The sequence below is a fragment of the Podarcis filfolensis genome, assembly GCF_964270895.1.
Source record: "Podarcis filfolensis genome assembly, chromosome: 1".
Classification (NCBI taxonomy): Eukaryota; Metazoa; Chordata; class Lepidosauria; order Squamata; family Lacertidae; genus Podarcis; species Podarcis filfolensis.
In genome coordinates this window covers 122192359-122214315 of record NC_139604.1, presented here as the reverse complement: position 1 = coordinate 122214315, position 21957 = coordinate 122192359, and the positions used below count along the sequence as shown (strand labels likewise).

General features: G+C 40.2%; 1 protein-coding gene across 11 annotated transcripts in view; it reads right to left on the bottom strand.

Moving 5' to 3' along the window:
- KLC1 (kinesin light chain 1) overlaps positions 1–20892 on the bottom strand; it is a 40695-nt gene extending 19803 nt beyond the window's left edge. For 3 of the 11 annotated variants that reach the window (XM_083612969.1, XM_083612963.1, XM_083612964.1), the window contains exons 1-11: positions 20675–20876; positions 7567–7828; positions 7146–7376; positions 6712–6790; positions 5772–5997; positions 5116–5203; positions 4148–4249; positions 3146–3319; positions 2562–2661; positions 298–347; positions 148–215 (exon numbers count right to left, since the gene is read on the bottom strand). In XM_083612969.1, the coding sequence (XP_083469095.1) occupies positions 148–215; positions 298–347; positions 2562–2661; positions 3146–3319; positions 4148–4249; positions 5116–5203; positions 5772–5997; positions 6712–6790; positions 7146–7376; positions 7567–7827 (1379 nt within the window). In that variant the 5' untranslated portion in view covers position 7828; positions 20675–20876. Of the gene's footprint in view, positions 1–147; positions 216–297; positions 348–2561; positions 2662–3145; positions 3320–4147; positions 4250–5115; positions 5204–5771; positions 5998–6711; positions 6791–7145; positions 7377–7566; positions 7829–19789; positions 19920–20525 lie in introns of those variants that run through there. The other 8 variants (XM_083612968.1, XM_083612967.1, XM_083612971.1 and 5 more) reach the window with 7 other exon arrangements.
- Positions 20893–21957: the final 1065 nt, after the last annotated feature.

The window sequence follows — 21957 nt, the reverse complement described above, 5'->3', positions numbered from 1 at the left end:
CATAAAAGTTAGTTGAATACACCTTTATTAAGTTTCTCCATATGGACATTTACAATTATCTTCACTATGGAGATTTCCAGAATTCAACACACTGTCAACAACATTATTATTTTAATACTTTATATGTTTTTAGGAAAGTGTACCTACCTATCAACTTTGCAAGCTTTATACCAGCCTCCATATTCACCAAAAGTAGTGCCATCTTTTTGCTTTCCCTAAATTGCAAACAGTGTGTTAAATTGTTATCTTTAACGCTATAAGGACAAAACTAAATTTCTGCTTCAGGTATCCTCTTACTTTGCATTCTTCTCTTTCTTCAGCATGCATCCAGATTGGTTTGTTTTCATCTATGTAAAAATAAGGTAAGGGATACTGTGTGAAATAAAATGACCACATTTGGCCAGACCAGCATTGTGAAAGAATGCTCACCAACACAGTCCTATATCCACCTATGAGGGAGGAAGCCCCACTGAACTTAGTGAGGATTACTGCTCAGTAGACATGTATAGGATTGTGCTGTAAAGAAACATTATGGAAAGCTACAGAGATATCCACCCCCAATGTTCCCAGTTCTAGGACACTTTATTCACTGATCAGAAGCCAGTCACAGTGCTATTGTATATAAATGATGCAAACCTTGAGTTTATCAAATAAGCTAAACAGAGCAAAGGGTCATCTTATCACACTGTGACAGAACAAAGACATATTACAAGTAGATGTCTTGTTTTTTTCACAGCCTAAGGATAGGAAAAAAAGAATACCTAGAAATCAGAGGTACAAAATGGTTGCAACTGCTCTTTCAAAGCAGCTTTGATGTTAACCGAACTGCAAGCAGCACATGCAAACAGAAGCTTAGTTGCCTGCTAGAACATACGGAGACGTCACTTTTATCACGGTGACAACTTTGACACTTCAAGCAAGCTGCTTACATAATTAACTCATCACAAGGAAGCCAGTGCTCTGCAACTACTGCTTGCAAACTGTATTAACAATCCAACCAATTCCTTAAATCGCCCAATTAAAATGTATGATTCTTCAAGTCAGTCTTTTCGGCATTATTATTATCATGATAACCTAAAACCCTCTGAAGAATTCTGCCAAGACTTGTAAAAGAAAGTCTAGAGCCAAAGAGCAACTGCAAGCATGCCCAACAGGATTAGACTTTGCTTGGACTATAGAGCCAAGTGCTCTCCCCACCTTCCCCCTAGGGCAGGCATAGGCAACCTCGGCCCTCCAGATGTTTTGGGACTACAACTCCCATCATCCCTAGCTAACAGTGAAGGGCCTCAGAAATAGAAATTCCAGCATGCTGTTATCAAAGTAACTGTTACAAGACGGGCAAGACCATAAGCAAGCAGACAAACAAAGCAACTGTTACAAGACAGGGAAGGCCGTAGGAGGCAGACAAACAAAGAATGAGTAAATTAAGAAGTGTTAACCTTCAAAAGGAGAAGCATGGAATGTTAGAGCCTGATTGGATAAGAATGTAAAGTCTCACTCTCTGTTGTTGTTGTTTTTTGTATAGTCTATAAAAAGTGGGCGCACCCTGATTGGGGTGTGCAGATTGCGAGATTATCGCGCAGCACCTTTGCTTTGCATATGCATTTCAAATAAACCCTGTTATAACCTGCAAGGATGTTTGCCGCTTTGTGTGAATCTGTGCTCCGGGGACCCTATAGCAGATATGGAACAAGTCCAACAACAGGACCAGTGGTCAGGGATGATGGGAGTTGTAGTCCCAAAACATCTGGAGGGCTGAGGTTGCCTATGCCTGCCCTAGGGGCTCAGTTTGCACACCATATTAAACCATGGCTTAGCACTTGGTGCACAAGCTGGAATATGCGTGTGCTGGGATGAACCCAAAGAAAGCCTTGAGTTTGCATACTCCCTGCTCTTCTTCCCCCACTCCTGACCCACAGGTGGTAGGAGGAGGACGTCTGCAGAACTTAATTTCACTGTCAGTATATCCTGGCTTATCCTTAACATACAAACTACAAGTTGTGGTTTAAAACAAAATCGAAGCAGTAAACAAGCAAGCTTCAGCCATGAGTTATGAATCTGGTTTGTTCAGAAACTGACTAGAGTTTGTTTCTAACCAAAATGTCTGGTTAATACTTTAACAAGAAGCAAGGATTTGTGAGAAATGAAATTATATTTTGCAGAAGTTCTTCTGCCAGCAGGGAAGGACAAGGGAAAGAGGGAGCTCAAGGCTTTGCTCAGGCTTTTGCCAGCTTCTGCACATAGAATTAAATAATGATTTAGCATTACATGCTTACTCAATTTATCATTATCAAAAACTGCTTGTGAAAATTCCTCTCAATTTTAAAGATGGTTTGCCATACAGCATGGGGGAGAAAACCTAGAGAAACAATGGCTAAACAACTTGTCAAAGCATTTCCTGTAACAATTTCTAAAATGATTTCTCAATATGTTCTGCCATTATTTAAAAGCAGCAACAACCCATGACCTCTTACAATTAACAAAGGACTTGAGTCTCTCCTATTCACAACCCCTAGTTACTCCAACATGAACTAACTTTCCTTCATAATACAAGCATTTACCATCCACAGAGCCAAATTCCCTTTCGTGGGCACGAGTAAGGATCTCTTTGTACAGAGTTTCGGCTTGCTTAAATTTGCCTTGTTTCAAGTAGCAGGATGCCTGAAAGAGATGACATGAGCACAGTCAGATTTGAAAGAAGTTCAGAAATATGATATCTGCAGGCAACTTGCTTAGCACATTACAAAGGGTTGGATCCAAATGTGTTTTTCTGCCTGCATAACAGTCATTGGAAGCTAACTTAAACCACTGGTCTATCTAGCTCAATACTGTCTATGCTAATTGGGCAGCACTACAGAAGGTCTATGTTACATGTCACACTAGAGCATGGTGTGAAAATAGTGACACTAGATCCAAAGTTGTACTTCATCCAGGCCAGCAGAAGCACAGTAACTGAAGGACACAGTATAATATATCACTGCTGAAAGTCTTCCTCTAGCACATGTGCAAGTCTTAGTGTGGCAGTACTGGCACTAGGAACTATTTTCATTCTGTTTGGTGTTTTGGATCCAAGCCCATGTTTTCAGCAAATGAGAAATACAGTAGCTCATGTCTCATTATTATATACGCCACTGTGCAGACATACCAAATTATTCTTGGTTTTTGCTACGTTTGGATCATCCGGCCCCAGTTTTGTTTGGTAGATCTCAAGTGCCCGTTGATAGTAGTATTCCACTTCTTCATATTTACCCTGGTTCTGACATAGTAAGGCCAGATTATTTAACTGTTTGGCAACATCTGGATGGTCTTTTCCCAGTACCTAGAAATAAAGGAACGCTAGGTTACCAATGTATCACCTGCTTTTTAAATATAAACTTTTTTTAAAAAGCTGTCACAGTCATATTTACACTAGCATTGGCTCAGCTAGACTCAAGCCCCTATTTATACTCCACCTCTGGAAACATTATATTAAAAAAATTTAGCCAGAATTATTTACGTATTATACAGGTGTATGGGAAATATTCCAGATCAGAACTTTCCAGGTATAAATCCTTCAAACCTCCACAAGAAACTTCACAAAGAACTTCCGCCTACACTATGGGAGGATTACTACTTTCCACACTAATTCCTTTCCTTTTCTGTCATTCACCCCACTTCTACATGTGCAGACTTCTGGAAAGTTAGGGTGCTCCCCAATGCCTACTTTTCATCTGTTTTGCATTTCAAATCATATGCACAAGGTAGATTTCCAAAACATATCGCTGTTTTTGAAGACAGAGAAATAGCATTCAAAGCCAATAGTATGTAGTGCAGGAAAAAGTGGCTCAGAACTGTGATGTGTGACAGCTGTCATGACACTGCTGGAATAAAATATCCCATCTGAGATGTTGAGATCTTCCTTGATACCTGATCTCCCTGCCTCGTAACAAATATGTGGTTTCCTGTCTTTTGAGAGCAGGTTCTGACACATCTTTAAAATACAGTGAGTTGATTTCTAAAAACTTAATAGATCATTGCAATAAAATCCTAAAAGTGCACAACTGTACGCACAATCTCTATTTTAACCAACACACACAGCCAATATCATGACAAGTCTGAGACTGAAAAAGCAGAAGTCAGCAAAAATAACACAGTTGTTCTGAGCTACCTTCTCTCTGATTTCCAATGCTCTCTTGCATAATGGTTCAGCTTCCTTGTATTTTCCTCTTTTTCCATAAAGCACTGCAAGATTGTTTAAAGTTGCTGCAACCTGCAAAATGAGGACAAAAGCTATGTAGGTCTACTAACATACCTGCTGAAATTATCTGGAGAAAAATTAAGCAGCTCCTAGAGCATTCATTTATTTGTAATTCAGATGTTTAAATACTTGTGAAACTAAGAAACATAAAATGTGTCTTAACTAGCACAGTGATGCCCAACCTTTGGCGGCTACAAATAGTAGCAAATTGTTGTTGGACGGTACATATTTACTAGGTTGTTAAGTAGAACCAAGTAGTAAGATCCAGCAAGCATGGAATAAGTCATGCTAAAGGACTAGGTCTATGTTTTGAAAGTACTGGCCCAGAGCTAAAACCTTAACTGGGACAAGCATGTGGACAATAGATTAGTTATAACATACTGGCTGGGAAGCACTGGGCTAGGAATATTAGGAAATGCACAATTTTGCTCGATGAAGCAGAATACTATATTCAAAAGATATATATTAGAAAGTGACATAGTTTCATATTATAGAAAGGACATCTGTAATTATCAATGGAGAGTATTTAATAAATGGCTTACACTGAACAAAAGTTTTTACTATTGCTCCAAAAAAGCAATCCAAAAACACATTTGAAATATTTCAGAATTTCAGGTAAATTCATCATGTAAATGATTCAGAATCAGATAAGTGTGCAAGAAAGTAATTTAAGTGGACCAATGTTGAAAGAGTTTTGTGCTTAATTATTAAAAGTGCAATACATTATATTGAGAGTTACCTACCTGAATGAAGTTAACGATAAACCAGGGCTTAAAAACCTTCCTGTTGAGTTAATATTAAAATGAGTTTCAAAGGAAACTACAAAGAAGGAAGAAACGAAAGAAGGAAGAAACAAAAGAACTATCTAATATACAAACCGCTGGATGATCTTTGCCCAAGGTCTTTTCACGAATAGCCAAAGCATCATTCAGTAAGTTTGCTGCATCTTTGTATTTATTCTGGTCCCTAAATTAGAGAAGTCATGATTAACAACCATATCTCATGAACATATTATCTAAGAATTCAGTCAGGAAAATCATCAAGAATTGGATTCAGTATCTTAAGTATATGAAACTGTCAGAATCCAGTGCAGATTCTGCTCTTTTCATGTCTCAACCCATGAAGTGCCTATTATTCAACAGAATTACAGCACAGTGGCTAGGTACTAGAACAGACCACGCTGATAATCTGAGGCTGCCCTCTACATCCCTATAAAGAACAACAACTGCAGGATACTATGGACAGTATACCCAGTTCTCCTCCCAATCTGAGGTCATCAGATGCACCAACCAGCACCAAAACAAAATGCAGATTCAGTTCCTAAGCCGCTAGCAGCAAACTACTGCTAAAGTAAGAATGTCCTCAGCCCAACTCAAAATATCTAGGAATATTATTCAAGTTGCATGACTGTCTCCCTAAAAAGGCCATGTCCTCAAACTAAAATACAACATTGTTACTCAAAACACCACCACAAGTACTGTATTTTAGTCTAGCTGTAACATCAAACACATTAGAAAACCGTTTAAATACCAACCTGTATACCAATGCAAGTATATTCAACATAGTGGCAACATCAGGATGATCATGACCTGATGTCTTCTCCAGGTCTTCAAGTGCTTGTTTACAGAGGGGTACAGCAACTTCATATCTGCCTTGGGAAGCATACTGAATGACAAGATTATGAAGGGTCCTTAATCTTGCTGGGATTTCATAGCCACCCTGCTGGGCAGCTGCTGCTGCACTGCTATGTGGTTGTTGAACTAGAAAGAAGAAAGCAGTATATTAAAATTAATATGTAACTGGCATGAATGAATTGAACTTCTTTAAGACTACACACTCAAATGTTTTAACTGTCAAAACTATGATTGAGTTCCATGAGGTTATTATACCTAATCATTCCACTCTTGTGGTTTTTTTTTAAACACACACATTACTTTGAGCATACTCTGGCACATATTTTGTTAGAAAGTTCTATTTCTTTTATTCATTGCACTTGTCTGGCTTCTCAGGAGAATGAGATTGGATGTAGCCAAACTCATGGAAAAGCAGGAAATCAAAAGTTCAGCCACCATAGTAGCTGATGCAAATTCCTGCCCCCCTCATCTAGCAAGCCAATGTAACCTGGGGAAGAGCCCAAACCTAGAACCATGGGGGAGACTTGTTCCTTGCATGCTTAGCTTCAGAACCGGATCCTAGCCTCAGTATAATTTGAGAGTACAGTATGATTTCCCCAGTTCAGACATGATAAACCGTGGCTATCACTAACTAGAAAAAAATCTTCACACTGAAGTACAACTTCTGATTGCCCATCAGAAGTTTCAAGTCTATCATTTTTATTGCTTCTGGCAAGTCAGCTGCCAGGCTTCAATACTGCAGCTACTCTTTTATGCTGTGCACTAATGACTTAAAGAAGCAGCTAAACTTCCACTAGTCCCCACTCACTCTATATAATGTATAAAGTTACATTCACTTACTCCCTTGTCCTTGGTCATCTTCATCATTGGGGAATAAATCATCCAGCGGCTCTTTGGTAGAATCTGTGTCTTTATCCTCCTAGACAAATCCCAAGAAACAACAAGCAGTTAGAACCACTGAATCAATATGGATATGCGCATTATGCATATCCACAAATTGCAAAAGGCACCTTTTGTCTCACTACTGTCTCCCCGCCCTACTTCTCAAACTAATACTGATACTGAAAAATGTATCATCTACTAAGCATGATATTTAGAAGTGCAAAAACTCTAAGTTTATGACCAGATGATCTTGAAAAAAGGGTAGCAAAGGTGATCACAGGGCTGGACAACTCTCCTATGAGGAAAGGTCCCAACATTTATAGGGTAACGTTCCTCAGCAAACAGAAAAAAATTAGGAAGAATAAAATGTGTTTTAATGTGAAGCTACTTACTGAAGGAGATATATCATCATCGTATTTTTTTAACTGATTCATAAATTCTAGGTGCTTCTTTTCTTCTTCCAGCTGAGCCACTGACTGCTCACTCTTTTGTAATTTCTGCTGGGTATTGGCTAGCTCATCTCTTAGCCATTGATTTTCCTGGCATAGCCTGCGAACCTGAGCTCGTAATTTCTGCTTCTCTGATTCCACCGCATTTAAGTGATTTGACAAGGCCATCATTACCTAGAAAGGACCAGAAATTACAAGTATTATTCCTCTTGTCTTACAATATTTGAACATATATGTGGGTTGGCATCAACTGCATCGCTGCTTTACAAATCCAACATTTGATTTTAATTGTTAACATTGTTAAAATACTGTATCAAAGCAAGATAACATTTTGATACCAGACTAAATAGAAATGGCTTTTTACCTGTGCTTCACTGAGTCCAAGTTCCAACATTTCCAGAGACTTGCGAATCATGTTTGATTTTTCTTCCACCAAATTTGTTTCGTCATCTTTCTTCAAACACTTCAGTGTCTCCAGTAAACTCTGTAAGATGGAATTGTGCTCATTCTTCAAAGCTTCTAGTCCTTGAATCACTTGCTTAGTCTTAGAAATAATTTCATCTTGAGTGAGTTTCTCCAACTTGTCTTCCTTTAGATACACCATTGTGGACATGTTGTCATACATTCTAAGAAAACACAGAAATGGTAACTTTAGTTTAAAGCCAAACAACATATTTTACAATTCTTATTGGTCTTAATTGAAAACTGATGCAGTAGACCAAAGCATGTCCAAAGGGCATAAAACGTTTTGGTATACATACTCTAGATTTTGAATGTAGGTGTCTACAATAACTCCTGTGAAATTTCCTATTCAAAACAAACATTTTCCACAATACAAAGCAGTACTCCAATATTTTGTATCTTGTATACAGATACAGATTCATGCAATAAAATATTGCCAATATATTTGCAGTAAACATTACTACCACAAAAAGGCTATGCAGTCAACAATATTTTTAATTTCTGAAAGGTTTGGGTAAGCTTTGCCGGCCAGCAAGATACATATATTTTAGTAGATGAGCCTTAGGGTCCCTTCCAAATCTACAATTATATGATTTATGAGTTATGAGTCATGTAGCAGCCCATCAGTAAATATTCACTGGGCAGCGTACAATAAAACAGTATTAAAAATACAGGATATATAACTTAAATATTAAGACAGTACAAAAACTTCCTTACAATAGGGACAGCATAATTTACAATCCATATTTTAAACAATATTAAAATATTATCCCTGGGCCATATTATTATTAATAATAAATAAATTAACAATATTCAACTAAGCCATCACTCTAGTGGAAGCCAGTGCAATAGCCACAACATGCCCGCCCCAAATCTGCTCTGGAGAGTGAACAGAATCCCCAGAACAGCAAGGGCAAGGAAGGAGAGACTGTGCTGTCAAGCAAGCAGAAACGCTTGAGCTGATGGACTGATCTCCCCAGCATTACACTGAATACGGCCCCATGGTCTCAAAGCTTTTGAATTCTGATATCCTTCCTACACACACATGGACCAGAAAGCCCTTAACACCTGTCTGTTTCAGTATTGATTTGTGTGAAATATCCGTTTATTAATCCTGTTTTGCAGGCATACATAGTCACCCAACCCAAAGGGATAGGAAATTTAAAAAATGACAAGAATATTGAAATGGCTGAGTAAGGGAAACTAATGAAAGACAGGTAAAAGGGATTTTTCCTGTTATTTTATAATATAGCAAACCAGCGCATTCAGCTCTAAAAGCTGCTGACAGAAGCACTTCTAAATGACTTCCATGGGTCAAAAGCAGTTTACTGCTCTCTCACTAACCTGTAGAGCCTGCTTGGGCACAATTCATTTAACCAGTTCTTCCATAGATTTACAATTTCAGAGAGGTGTTCAAATTTCCATTGAAGACATGTTTAGGAGGGAGGGAACCCAGTACGTATATGGTTATCAGGAGAAATAATAATAATCATGGACCATAAGGGATTATCTCAGAACAGTAAAGAAGAGCCAGCACCTTTAGGCTCCTCCTCTCTCAGGACAGAGGTAGATGAAACTATAGTCTCCTGCCCACATGCAAGATGAATCACATTAAAACAACTGAAGTAAACATTAAAGCAGCAGCTATCGTGTGGCTTCCAATGTTGTCCAATTCCCTGATGGAAGAAAGGGGAGAGGAGCAGTTTCTAGCAATTCCCCCTGCTCCCCCTCCATAAATCTCATTTGGAGGACTGAAGGGACCCTGTGCAACAGAATTTTTTTTTGCATCAGCTAGAGCAGGCTTCCTCAACCTTGGCCCTCCAGATGTTTTTTGGCCTACAACTCCCATGATTGCTAGCTAGCAGGACCAGTGGTCAGGGATGATGGGAATTGTAGTCTCAAAACATCTGGAGGGCTGAGGCTGAGGAAGCCTGAGCTAGAGCAAATATGGGGAACTTCTGGCTATCTATATGCAGTGTTCAAAACTCCCATTGTTTCAGGCGTATTTTGCAACAGGGAATTTCATTAGCGAGAGCAGTTTCTGAGCTCTGGGCACAGTACTGTGCCTAAGATTTCAGATTAAAACTGCAGAGTGGAAGGAATGGAGGAACTTTTTCTGTCTCCCCACTTCCAGCTACTCTCTGAAGACTGGAGAAGAGAACCTTTTAAGAATATTAGGGGGGGGTCAGCAGGGAAAGGACTAGACCATGTGAAAAATGAACATAATACTTTAGCTGCAGTTCATTCATTTTCAGCTTTGTATTCTTGTTATAAAAAGCGCGCCTAGACATTCTATTCTTGTGCCCATAACCTAGGTTTAAGGTGCCATTTAGCTGTCATATCTCAGTTTCTAACACTATATGTTGGTGAACAACGGCTTCTATAATCCATTACTATTGACCATGGCAGCTTGAGTGATGGGAGTTGGAAGTCTAATGACATCTGGAGGACTACTGACTCCCCACCCATGAGTTAGAATGGGCAGGACTGAGCTGTCCTTTCTCTGAATCTGAAAGCAATACCAAAATACTTAGTCATCTCCACAAATCTGAAAGCAAAAAGAAGAGTTGAGAGACTTGTCACACTTCCCTAATTTGCCAGGAACTGTTTCCTGAAAAAACAAAATTTCACACCACATAGTCAGGCAGACACACATGACTCACTGGGAGGTGGGGTTGGGGTGAGAGACTGCAACTGAATTTTGAAAAAGGCACAGCAAAAACACAACAGCAATTTCCAACATATTCAACACAGAATATATTCTAATTGTAAAGGACCACTCATTAGCAATTAACCAATTTTCTTTTCCCATTATGATACTAAACTGCAACTTGAATCACGAGTGCTATAGACAAGCACATTCACCATCCATAGCTACTACATATCATGGCTTGGATCCAGATATGTCTTGCAAAAGCAAAAAGGGACTTCCACAAGGCAGGCTTATATTCTCCCAGTTTCCCTTCCCCACTGCAGCCTGTGCTCAGTTAAAACCTATTCCAGAAGGTCCGTCAGGAATAGCTGTAATAAGGGTAACTACCGTACTAGTTGCCAATTCTCTGTTAAAGCAAATACCTCTGTACCACTCACAGAACTCCTTGCGTAGGGAGGCTAACCATGCACCCATTCTTCTCTTTTGGCACTGTAAGAAGATCTGCTTTTCTGAAGCCTTTCATGCTTCATGCTTTAACCTATTTTAAATGCACCTCTGTTCCTGGTTTGCTGTGTACTATTGATTTCATTGTTCTATGCGTTTTATTGTGAATTGCCAAGGAGCAAATTGGTTGTATACAAATATGCAAAATATATCAGAAAATAAATCTAAACAACAGCCTTTGGGCCATAACATGTTTCCAAACACTGGGTGGAGCTTCTTATTTCTAAATCTGAGCATTGCATACCTGTGACAGAGCTAGAAAAAGGTATGCAAAGTATTGTATCTTATTTCTCTTGTTCTTCAATGGTTCTACTTGGAGCACACCTTTACTTGAAGTAGGAAAATAATGTTATGAATTTGGGGGGATGTTGCAGACTACCCATAATCCTAAATTTAGTACAGGGGTAGAATTTATCTGATTTTGGAGTATGAAGGGAAGATACCAGTGAAAAATAAAGGCTGAGCTAGGTCTCCTTGTTCAGGAACTCACTGATACCAATGCCATTAAGATCACAAGGAGAAACAACCACCAGGCATTAAAAACCAATTGACCATGCATATGTTGTCCTTCCCCCAGTTGTGTGTTAGTTAGCAGAAGACAATATCAGAGTTGAGCTATTGGAGAGTTACAGCGCCTGCTGTGGCAGTAGAGACCGAAACGAAAAATACAGGATCAGTTGCAGCTGAGGCAGATGAAAGCGTTTGGTTGTGCTGATGCAAGTGTACCATGGTGTTTCTTCTTCCAGCAGTCATTCCTCCTAAGGTCACTGCTGCGGATACACAATTTGTCTGTCTGTCTGTCTCCAGGCACTGTGGTCGTCTGCAAGGGATTCCTACACCACAGGATTAATGTTGCCAGCCTTCGTGTCAAGTTTGCAGACATTTTTGTAATGAAGAGTTGGTCTGCCAACAGGCCCCGTGCCTGAAGCAAGCTTTCCACAGAGCATGTCCTTGGGGATTCTGCCATCTTTTATTCTGTGGACATTACCAACCTAGCGTAGATGTTACTGAGACAGGAGGGCAAACATGGTGAGAATGTGGTCTTGGGAGAGCACGTCTTTGTTTGAGATGCTGTCCTGCCATGTGAATCCCAAAATCTTCCTGACATGTGTAGAAGACTAAGGTTATCACAAGGACTGATGCTGGCAATTGTCCCTTTAATGCCCCAGCATAAGGCCTAACATGCATGGACTTAGCTTTGTTTGCTATTTGTAACCTGTCCCTTCCAGAGTTAATATGAATCTTCGTCAGCAGCACAGCGTTTATTCAGTAGAAATTAGCAAATGTCATATGGCTTGTAAAGTATGATAAACAATGCACTAACTGGAAGAATCAAAGGCTGGTTGTCTGTAACATATAAGCTGAGTTTCTCACACAACTGCTTTTAGTTTGAAGAACGTAGCTGCTTGGGATCTAGAGCAGTATTCCCTTTTCCTCCCAGGAATGCATAAAGAAGATAAAGCCCAGTGACATATAACTCAGATGTTATACATGAATTAGCCTTGTCAGCGTAGTGAAACAATATATCATAGGGAGCCAGACAACTGGCAAAACCACAACTCAGCTGCTGAAACTAAGATGAGGAACTTAAGAGACAGATCCAGAACTAACAGAGATGCTTCACCCTGGCTGTAAGATGCCATGCAGGCTATTGCTTGATAGCCTTACGCTTAACTGTTTGTAGTATTATGCCTTATTTAGTTTTGTGAGGGTTTAGTTAGCTTATTGTATAATTTATACAATTATTATGCTTTCTGCAGGCTAGCTATCACAAACCTTGTTTGTGATTTTACTTGCTGTACATGAATAAAATTGATAATAAGCACACTTTTGGGTGAAGACTGCCTCCAAATCCACAAAGAACATGAGTCTCCTCTATTTCATCAGCTACATGAGAATGGTACCGAGGCATCATGATCTGTGTACTTGAAGATTCCGAGAAATAGGAATCCTGATCCCCATCAAATCCCTCTGTTGTGCACTTTGATTTTCAGTTTTCTACCTGTGGACTGGACAACAGTGTCTTGCTTTGTGTAGCTTGTGTCCAATTCCATAAATACAATTGTCTACAATATCTTCTTCTGAATGACTTCCATGGCAGCACAGTTCTTCCATATGTTCCTATAATTTCACTCATGGGAGAACCACATTGATTGTATACAACTATGAACTTCTGCAGCCTTGCTTCATTAACTAGCTTCAATTTCCATGGTTTTAAGCTTTTGTTACCTCATTCCAAATCCAATCACTTTAAAGAAGAAAACATGGCTTGTACATTCTCATTTCCTTCCTGAACCTTGAAGGCTGAACCTTCCCTTGCTTAAAAAGGCATCCAGTGAAGCAAAGAAATCCAGATAGGGATTTGCACATAGTGATCATAAATGAGCTAGCTATCACACATCTATGTAATACTTCAAACTGCTCTTTGATTGCAAACCTACTTCCATCCAAACATTTGCTTTCAGAATTTCCTAGAAGAATGAGTAACATATCCATGTCATAGGTGCACATAATAATGTAATTTAGTGAAGTACATGACATTGCAAGGTAATAAATTAAGTCAATTATATATCTTCATGTTGTTCCAGGTCTTGTTTCTGGACAGTCACTGCCAGTTCAGACTCCACTAGCATACACATGGAAAGAAGGAACATTCCATCAACTCATGTGCAATCTATGATAGATAGCTGTCGACTGTGGATTCTACTTTTAAGTGAAAACTGTCAGTTTAAAACATGGTTGCATCTATGTGACCAAATCAGAGGTACTAATATCAGGGGATATGATACTTATAACTCTTTTTTGTAGTGATACAGGAGTTGTCACCTTAAATATACAGTATTTTCTTATTTTTCTTCTGACTGTTGTAAAAGATTACACCTTGTAATTGGCTGGTTCGAAATGTAATAGATTCTCACAGCAATGAAGTTGTCATAAGCTTTATTTCCCTTGTGGAACATATTCAACAGGAAATCAGCTGTAGGGGATGGTGCAGCTTTCTTGTAGCCATTGTCTCTTGAGACAGATGGATGCCAACAACCATGCTGAACAATGAGAGTTTGATGTATGCTTCAAAGGGATACAAACTTTCTTCCATCTTTCTTTGATCTTTATCATGAAGATAAACTGTGCACGATCCTTCCTCATGTTAGTTGCAGTTCAGCAGTAGTATCTTCTTCTTTGTGGTACCCCAGCTCTTCAAAATTTGGTTTTACTCAAAATGCTTGATCTTAGTAAATGACTTTATCCAACAGATAAATAGATAGCTTTGTCCAATAGATATGGGTTGGTAAATGCTAACATTCCTGTTAGATTACTTGCAGCATTAGCATTGCCTACCTGTTCCAATCTCATGTCAACAGCAGATCTTGGGGTTTTTCCCCCTTTCCAACATATGCACAGAGCTGCTTGCCAGGGTGAGGCTCCTACATTTTCAGCATGTTGTCTTGCAGTCAACACAGGCCATCTTGCATAGGTTGGCTGACTGAAGAAAAAGAACAAACTGAACACCTGACCAAGGCAATGTACAAGTAGGCCATGTCTGTCAATGTGTTTGCTACAGGAAAATGTGTGAAAGAGGTAAATGAGTCAAATGCTGGTAAACTAGTATGATGCCATTTCACTATGCTCACCTGACTTAAGTTTTCCTTGATAATTCCACGTATGCACTGATGAAATATCTTATTTCATCAGTCAACTATTTCCTTCTGAAGGCATGTCTCAAACAGCCAAACTCCTCAGGTTATTTCAGAAGGACAAATGTTACACAGACTCATCTCTCAGCACTGGTAATTCCTACAGCACATATACTAGCAACATTATAAACGTTGCATCATACCATGTTGATTATTTCCCCCAACTGTTCTCATTGTGCACAGAATTAAACTATATCAGCATATTTATTTAAGTACAGTTTGTGTAGCTATTTAACACCACTATGGCCCAAATCCATCAGAACACACAGTCATCAAAAGATGCATCCAGCCAATTCAATGGGATCCAAATGAGCATGACCACAGATGGGAATGCACAATTTATCAACAGGGTGCATGCAATCCTGCTTCTACATTTAGCTCTCCTATCCTGGAACAAGGTGTAAATGGCTGGTGCAATAAATGAAAAATACTTAACAGGTGCCATACATCTGTATCCCAATGAAGCCAGTGAGCTGTCTATTGGGTGATATCCAATAGTCACACACAGAGAGATCAACAAAAATCAATTTGCAGCTAGTTTCAGTTGGACTTAGTGGAGATCACCCACTGTCAGCACAAATAACACTTTCAAGATTAAGAATTCCCATGTTCAGAGCTATTCCCCTTCAAGCAACACTCCCCCCGCCCCTGGCCTTAAACAAATAATTCATCTTGAGTCAGTTATCAACATATTTATTTTCTTGTTCAGCATAAAAAGAAGACATTTTTAGGTCAATGCCACTGAATGCAATACTATAAAACCATAAGTACATAGAAATACTAACACTACCCTTGAAATACAGATTTTTTTAAAGCTGCAAGTGTACAGTTTTCCTTACTCAAATCAAAACTATTAAATGTTCTTACTTTGATAATATTATTATTATGGAATACTGAGAATTCATCAAGGGCAGATAATCACAGAGTGCCACCAGCAAGGTCATGAGCCACATGGATGGCAATTTGGAACACATATGAAGACTGATGGAAAAATAGTTTTATAGCACTAAATGTTAGTGAGGTAAGACAAAAATTCATGAGAATTGTTCAGATTCTCATAAAAACATTAAAACTGGCAGAGATGGACACTCCAAAGCAGATTGGAGGGCACAGGGGGCTGCAGAGGGAGAGAAGAGGGAGAGGGATTTTTATCACACAACTTTGGGTGAACCATATGAATCTACAACAATTTCAAAACCTCTTACACACTTACTTCAGCTCAGAGATCATGACTTGCTGAAATCACAGTTTCCTATCACAGTCAAACCGAGAAACTATGATTTCAATCTTGGTTTACTAATCAGCATATGATAATTTCCTATGCTAGTTAATAGTCAGTAATCTAACCTCCTCATTTCAATGTAACAGTAAACTATGGTTTAAATAAGCCATAATCTCTAAAGTGAAGTCAGTATGTGAAGGAAGATTTCTTGCCATGTTGAGCTTATGCAATTTTATTGGACTAAATTATATTGGTAAAAAATATGTTTGAAAAAATATATACAGACAACATGACAAATTAGTCAGTTCTCAGCAATATAAACACAAAGGTTAGTTTTACGCAAAATACTTCAGTAATTTCAGGTACCAAACCTATTGATACCCCAATTATTTTGGAAACCAGATGCTGTGTTGAGTTACTCAACAAATGTTAGTGTATTGGAAAATAAAGTGAATGGCGGGAAAAAGCTGGCAAGTGTTTATTTTGTGCTGGGAATGGAAGTACTGAAGTAAAAACGTACAAAATTTACTTCTTTGCATTTATGTATATAGCATACTGAGTGTTAAAAGTGTTTCAAATATGCTGTCAATAATCTTTACAATAGCCTTGTGAGCCGTGGTTTCCCCCCCTAGAAAAATAGGTGCCGGTACTCGCCATTAGTTGTTACAGTAAGTGCCACACTTTTTAGCAACAACAAAAAAGAGGTGCTGGTATTCCGTACCCTTGAGTACCCCCTGAAAAATAAGTGCTGCTTGTGAGATAGGACAGTATTATCCCAGTGAGGGATGAATAATTGCTAGCAGCAAGTTTATGGACAGAAACCAGAAAAGCTCAGTCCTTGCCGCTGCAATAGCTTCAAATTTTATCCATTACAATTTTATCTTTGATTTGAAAAAGCCTAGAAGCCCTTATCTGTAGTGACAAGAGTTTATTTTCTAGAGATAACAGGAAAATTGCACTTAATACAACTACAGAGTAATAAAAAAAGGGGGGATATTTCCAAATACTTTCTTCTCTGCATTAATGAATATTGCTATTAGAAAAGTTTGACAAAATAATCCATTGTTTCCTGCCTAATCTGTCATCTTAAAAAACCCATTCATCCCCCCCCTCCAGGAATATCAATATATTTTGCATGTGCATTAGCAATAAGACATAGAAAATTGCAGTATGGTAATAAGGACAAACTTCCTCAGGGGATTTTGCTTCCTATGCTATTTTACATGCAAGCTTATGAGAAGTACATCCTGCAAAGAATAAATTAAATTGGAGGGCCTCCATTTCTTGAAGATTCCAAAAACTGAAGCTTAAACATTTGAAGCTTAGTTCCTATTATAAAGAAAATGACATATTTGAGCACCATAGCTCTTGCAGACAGCTTTTGTTTGATGTTGCCTCGTGCACTTGTTATTCTGAATGTTAAAAAGCCTAAAATGTATAGAAGCCATGTCACACTAGACAGGGTTATACTGAAAATTCAGAGTAAAAACATATTCTAAGCTAACTGCGCCTCAGAGTCAGATCAGAAAGGTGGAGACTGAAGAGAAGCTGCACTAATCCTCATGTCCAAAGGGAATTTAGCCTGCAGTAAAAAGCCAGAGACTGCATTAGAGGGTACAATGAAACATCCCAAGGGCACCCAACTGAGCAAAAGAAACCAACAGATACAGCACAAAGGAAGAGAGGCAGGTGAGCATTTTGCCAAAGCCTGATGGAAAACTCAGACACAAAGCTAACAGCAACTGATCCTTCCTTTAAAATAAAATCATATTACACTGATTTTTTATATTATAACCCACTTCATTTTCCTTTAATGTTCAGATATTGTTCTGTGTTCTTATTTAATATTCAGAGGCTTCGTCTGAGGCTGCAAGTACTATTACTCTTATGCCAGTGACCTAGATTTCTCTTTTAACCTTTACATTCTAAATCACTTGTGTTTTTTACTCTGCCTTAGTAAGAAGGCAAGCATGGACACTGTTAAGCAGCAGTGGACAGAAGGCAGAACGGAATTTACTGGTAGATCTTTGGCAAGGATTTCTGACTTCTAATTGTTTAACAACAGCAACAACAAATTGACTCTAAATTATACTGCTGAAATAAAGAAAGCATTGGATGACTAGGATTCTTCTGTGTCAGGACTGAGAATTCTGTTCAGTTCTAGTACTCAAGAGCAAATTCCTGGGATCAGATTTCTTTAAATGTATCTTTTACACCAGACTCCAGGAGGTGGGTCTCTGGGTTCTAATAAAAACACAATAGTTTCCTCAAGCCCAAATTCTGCCCCCACTTGCAATAAATTAATATTTCACAATTACTTCGGGTAATCCTTTACTTTATTTTACAATAGGACATGTATTTTTAAACAGTACATAATTTTAACAATATCAAGGTAACTGTATGGATCAATTTTATTTTCATGATCACAAAAATATAGGTAAACATCTGGAACATTATATAAAAATGTTATTCAGTCTTGGACTTTTTAAAAATAAAAACAATAGATTTTGGCTCCTAAGCATTTCTGAATGAGCTGTGTTATTACCACACAATTCTCAGCTTCCTAAAATATAAAGTCATCTCAGAACAGTTTCCTGTTAAGCAATATGTTTGCTATAACTCAGATGTGCTGCCTCATAGCACATTATAGCTCTGCCTAATGGATCTGTTTTAACTTCACTGTTGATGAATGCTGAATTTATTATTCCAGATGCATTTAAGTCCTATGACTAATGTCTTCCATCATGATGCAACCTAGTTTTCAAAATTCTTAGGAAATGAACTTCTGTGAGATATTTTAAATCAAAATATGTTCATGTCATTTTAAAACAAATGGCTCTTTAGGAAAGCTGAGAACACAATTCTGACATGTACGCAATAAGTAGATGGTTCAACTGTTTTCTATACAACTTAGCTCAGAAATGCATACTTATTCTATACACAGCACAATCCTATTCATGTCCACTCATAAGTATGAACCACTTAGTTCAAAAGGGCTTACTACCAGCTATGTGAGTATTATAGGATTGTATCATTCGTTTATATTTCATTCTACTGTCATAGTGTTATGATTGAATTGCAAGCTCTACAAGATATTTTCTCCCACCAAGATACAAAAATGAAAACTACTTCCTAGATTTTAAAAAGTTTCCCAAGATCCTATACAAGTCATTTGGCAGATTTCCTGTTATTAATGAATAAGGGTTGGTCCTGTTTGTTCAAAGGGCCTCTTACGCTTCAGTAGTTTACATGTAATTTTAGGTAGGAAAAATGAGGGCTAATTAGGCTATAATTCAGTGGGGCTTACTACTGAGTAGTAATGGTTAGGACTGTGGGTTTACTAATTGCAACCTGGTTTCAGTCATCCTGCTTCCGTGCGTAAGTATTGCTTCAAAACAGTTTCAGAGTCCAAAATCTTGTAATCAATTGAAAAGAAAGCCAGGAGACAGCAAGCTGATGAGCCTGCCTTAATAGACTCAAAAGCATGCCCCACCCCCTCTCCCTTCCTTATTTCAATCAAAAACAAAAACCCAGAAGGATTGAGCCACCCTGCACCTAAAAATGAAACTGAGGTAACACATATCCTCATCCCAAGATGCTACTATCTAGCCCCTGAAACCAAGATATGAATGTGAAAAGGAGAGAGGGAGGGAGAAAGGTAGGAAAGGGGGTTGTCGCCTCTGTAAAGGAAGCACATCCCCTACATGCAAGCCGATCCCTTCCTCTCCTGCATCCTTTCCCCAGCTGCAGGTGGGGGAGAAAGGGAAGAGAGAGCGAGAGATTGAGAGATTCGTGTTGGCTACTTGGCTCTTTGCAAATGATCCACGACTGAACATCCGCGGAATCCCAATGGGACTGGCTGTTGCCCCAAGGGACCAACCTGGGACTAATAGGAGCCTGGCTCTGCCTTTTGTTCTGGATGAGTAATCTACGGAAAAATGGGGTGGGGGGGCCGCAAGAGAGAAAGAGCCTCCAAGGAAGGAAGACACACATACGCACACTTCCTTCACACCCAGAGCTTAATAAATAAACAAATCTGGCTGCTACCAACCTCCTATTACTCCTTCCTCTGCCGGTGCATGTCCCTTTCCTCCATCTTCTAGATCTGTATACAGTTTCAATTCTATCAATGCTCCAGTTTTTTGTTGTTGATGATTGGGGAGAGGGGCATGGTTTTTTGCTGTTCTTATATTTACCTGTAATCCGCCTTGAGCCCCATCAGGGGGAAATGAATATATAATAATGACAATAATAACCATATTTTGGAAGTACAGTGGTACCTCGGGTTAAGTACTTAATTCGTTCTGGAGGTCTGTTCTTAACCTGAAACTGTTCTTAACCTGAAGCACCACTTTAGCTAATGGGGCCTCCTGCTGCTGCCGTGCCACCGGAGCACAATTTCTGTTCTCATCCTGAAGCAAAGTTCTTAACCCGAGGTACTATTTCTGGGTTAGCGGAGTCTGTAACCTGAAGCGTCTGTAACCCGAGGTACCACTGTACTCCATTCAGCCCACCCACCCAGCGTTACACCCCCTCCTGTAAGCCGCCCAGAGTGAGGCTGGGGAAACCCAGCCACGATGGGGTATAAATAATAAAATTATTATTATTGTTGTCATCCTCATTAGCCGCCACAACCCACCCACGCAGGATCTGGCCCTCCCTCCGCAGAGGCTGCCCATCTGCCTTAGGTGCTCGGGATCAGCATCACCTCACGCCTCCTCTCCCCCCCCCCCCCATTAGATCCAGCATCGCTCCCCACTATACACGGGACACGCATACACACACACCTTCCCATAAGTGGCGCCCTTTCCCGGCATCTCTGAGGGGCGGCGGGAGGGGGCGTACGGAGGGGCGGCAGGCCGCTGGCTCCGGGGAGGGGGGGCTCTGAGGAGGTAGGCGGAGAGGGAACCAGGATGCCAGAAAAACGGCCACTCACCCCAGCTATGACCTCTCCACCCAGGCCGGAGTAGCCGGCTGTCAGTCCCGGGGAGGAGGAGGAGGCTGGTCTCCGCACAGCCGCCGACGCCACCGCGGCTGTTGCAGTTACAGCCGCCGCTGAAAGAGACAGAGGTAAGTCCTTCCCGGCTTCCCAAGGCTGACTGAGCGGCCTCAGCTCCGCCCCTCTCCTCACCGAAAATGGCGGCCCTCCCTCCCGGCCCACAATCCTCCGCGCGGCGGCAGCAATGATGTCAGTGCTGTCAGAGGGAAGGGAAGAGGGAGGGAGAGAGGCTCGCTCGCGCGCGCGCGAGGCAGGCCTTTCGCGCAAGGCGCATGCGCCAAGCTGGGTTGGAGTGGAGGCGGGGCTGGCTTGCCTCTCCGGCCGCGCGCTGTTCGACCCGTTGTTTTGGCAGGACGGCGCGGCCCTCCGCCTTCGCCTCATGGGCGCCATGGAACGTTCTAGCGCCCAGCTTTATTGACGGTTGAGTTAGGTGGACTGTGGAGCCCGCCTGATTAGGCAGCTGGAAAGACTGAAAAGTGAGGGAAATACAGTATAATGAAAAAAGCAGACACACACATATTCAATTTTTTTTTTTAAAAAAATTGGGAATGGTCTGAAGCTCAACATCAAAAAAACTAAGATCATGGCCACTGGTCCCATCACCTCCTGGCAAATAGAAGGAGAAGAAATGGAGGCAGTGAGAGATTTTACTTTCTTGGGACCCATGATCACTGCAGATGGTGACAGCAGCCACGAAATTAAGAGACGCCTGCTTCTTGGGAGGAAAGCAATGACAAACCTAGACAGCATCTTAAAAAGCAGAGACATCACCTTGCCAACAAAGGTCCATATAGTTAAAGTGATGGTTTTCCCAGTAGTGATGTATGGAAGTGAGACTGGACCATAAAGAAGGCTGATCGCCGAAGAATTGATGCTGTTGAATTATGGTGTTGGAGGAGACTCTTGAGAGTCCCATGGACTGCAAGAAGATCAAACCTCTCCATTCTGAAGGAAATCAGCCCTGAGTGCTCACTGGAAGGACAGATCCTGAAGCTGAGGCTCCAATACTTTGGCCACCTCATGAGAAGAGAAGACTCCCTGGAAAAGACCCTGATGTTGGGAAAGATGGAGGGCACAAGGAGAAGGGGACGACAGAGGATGAGATGGTTGGATAGTGTTCTCGAAGCTACGAACATGAGTTTGACCAAACTGCAGAAGGCAGTGGAAGACAGGAGTGCCTGGCATGCTCTGGTCCATGGGGGTCACGAAGAGTCGGACAT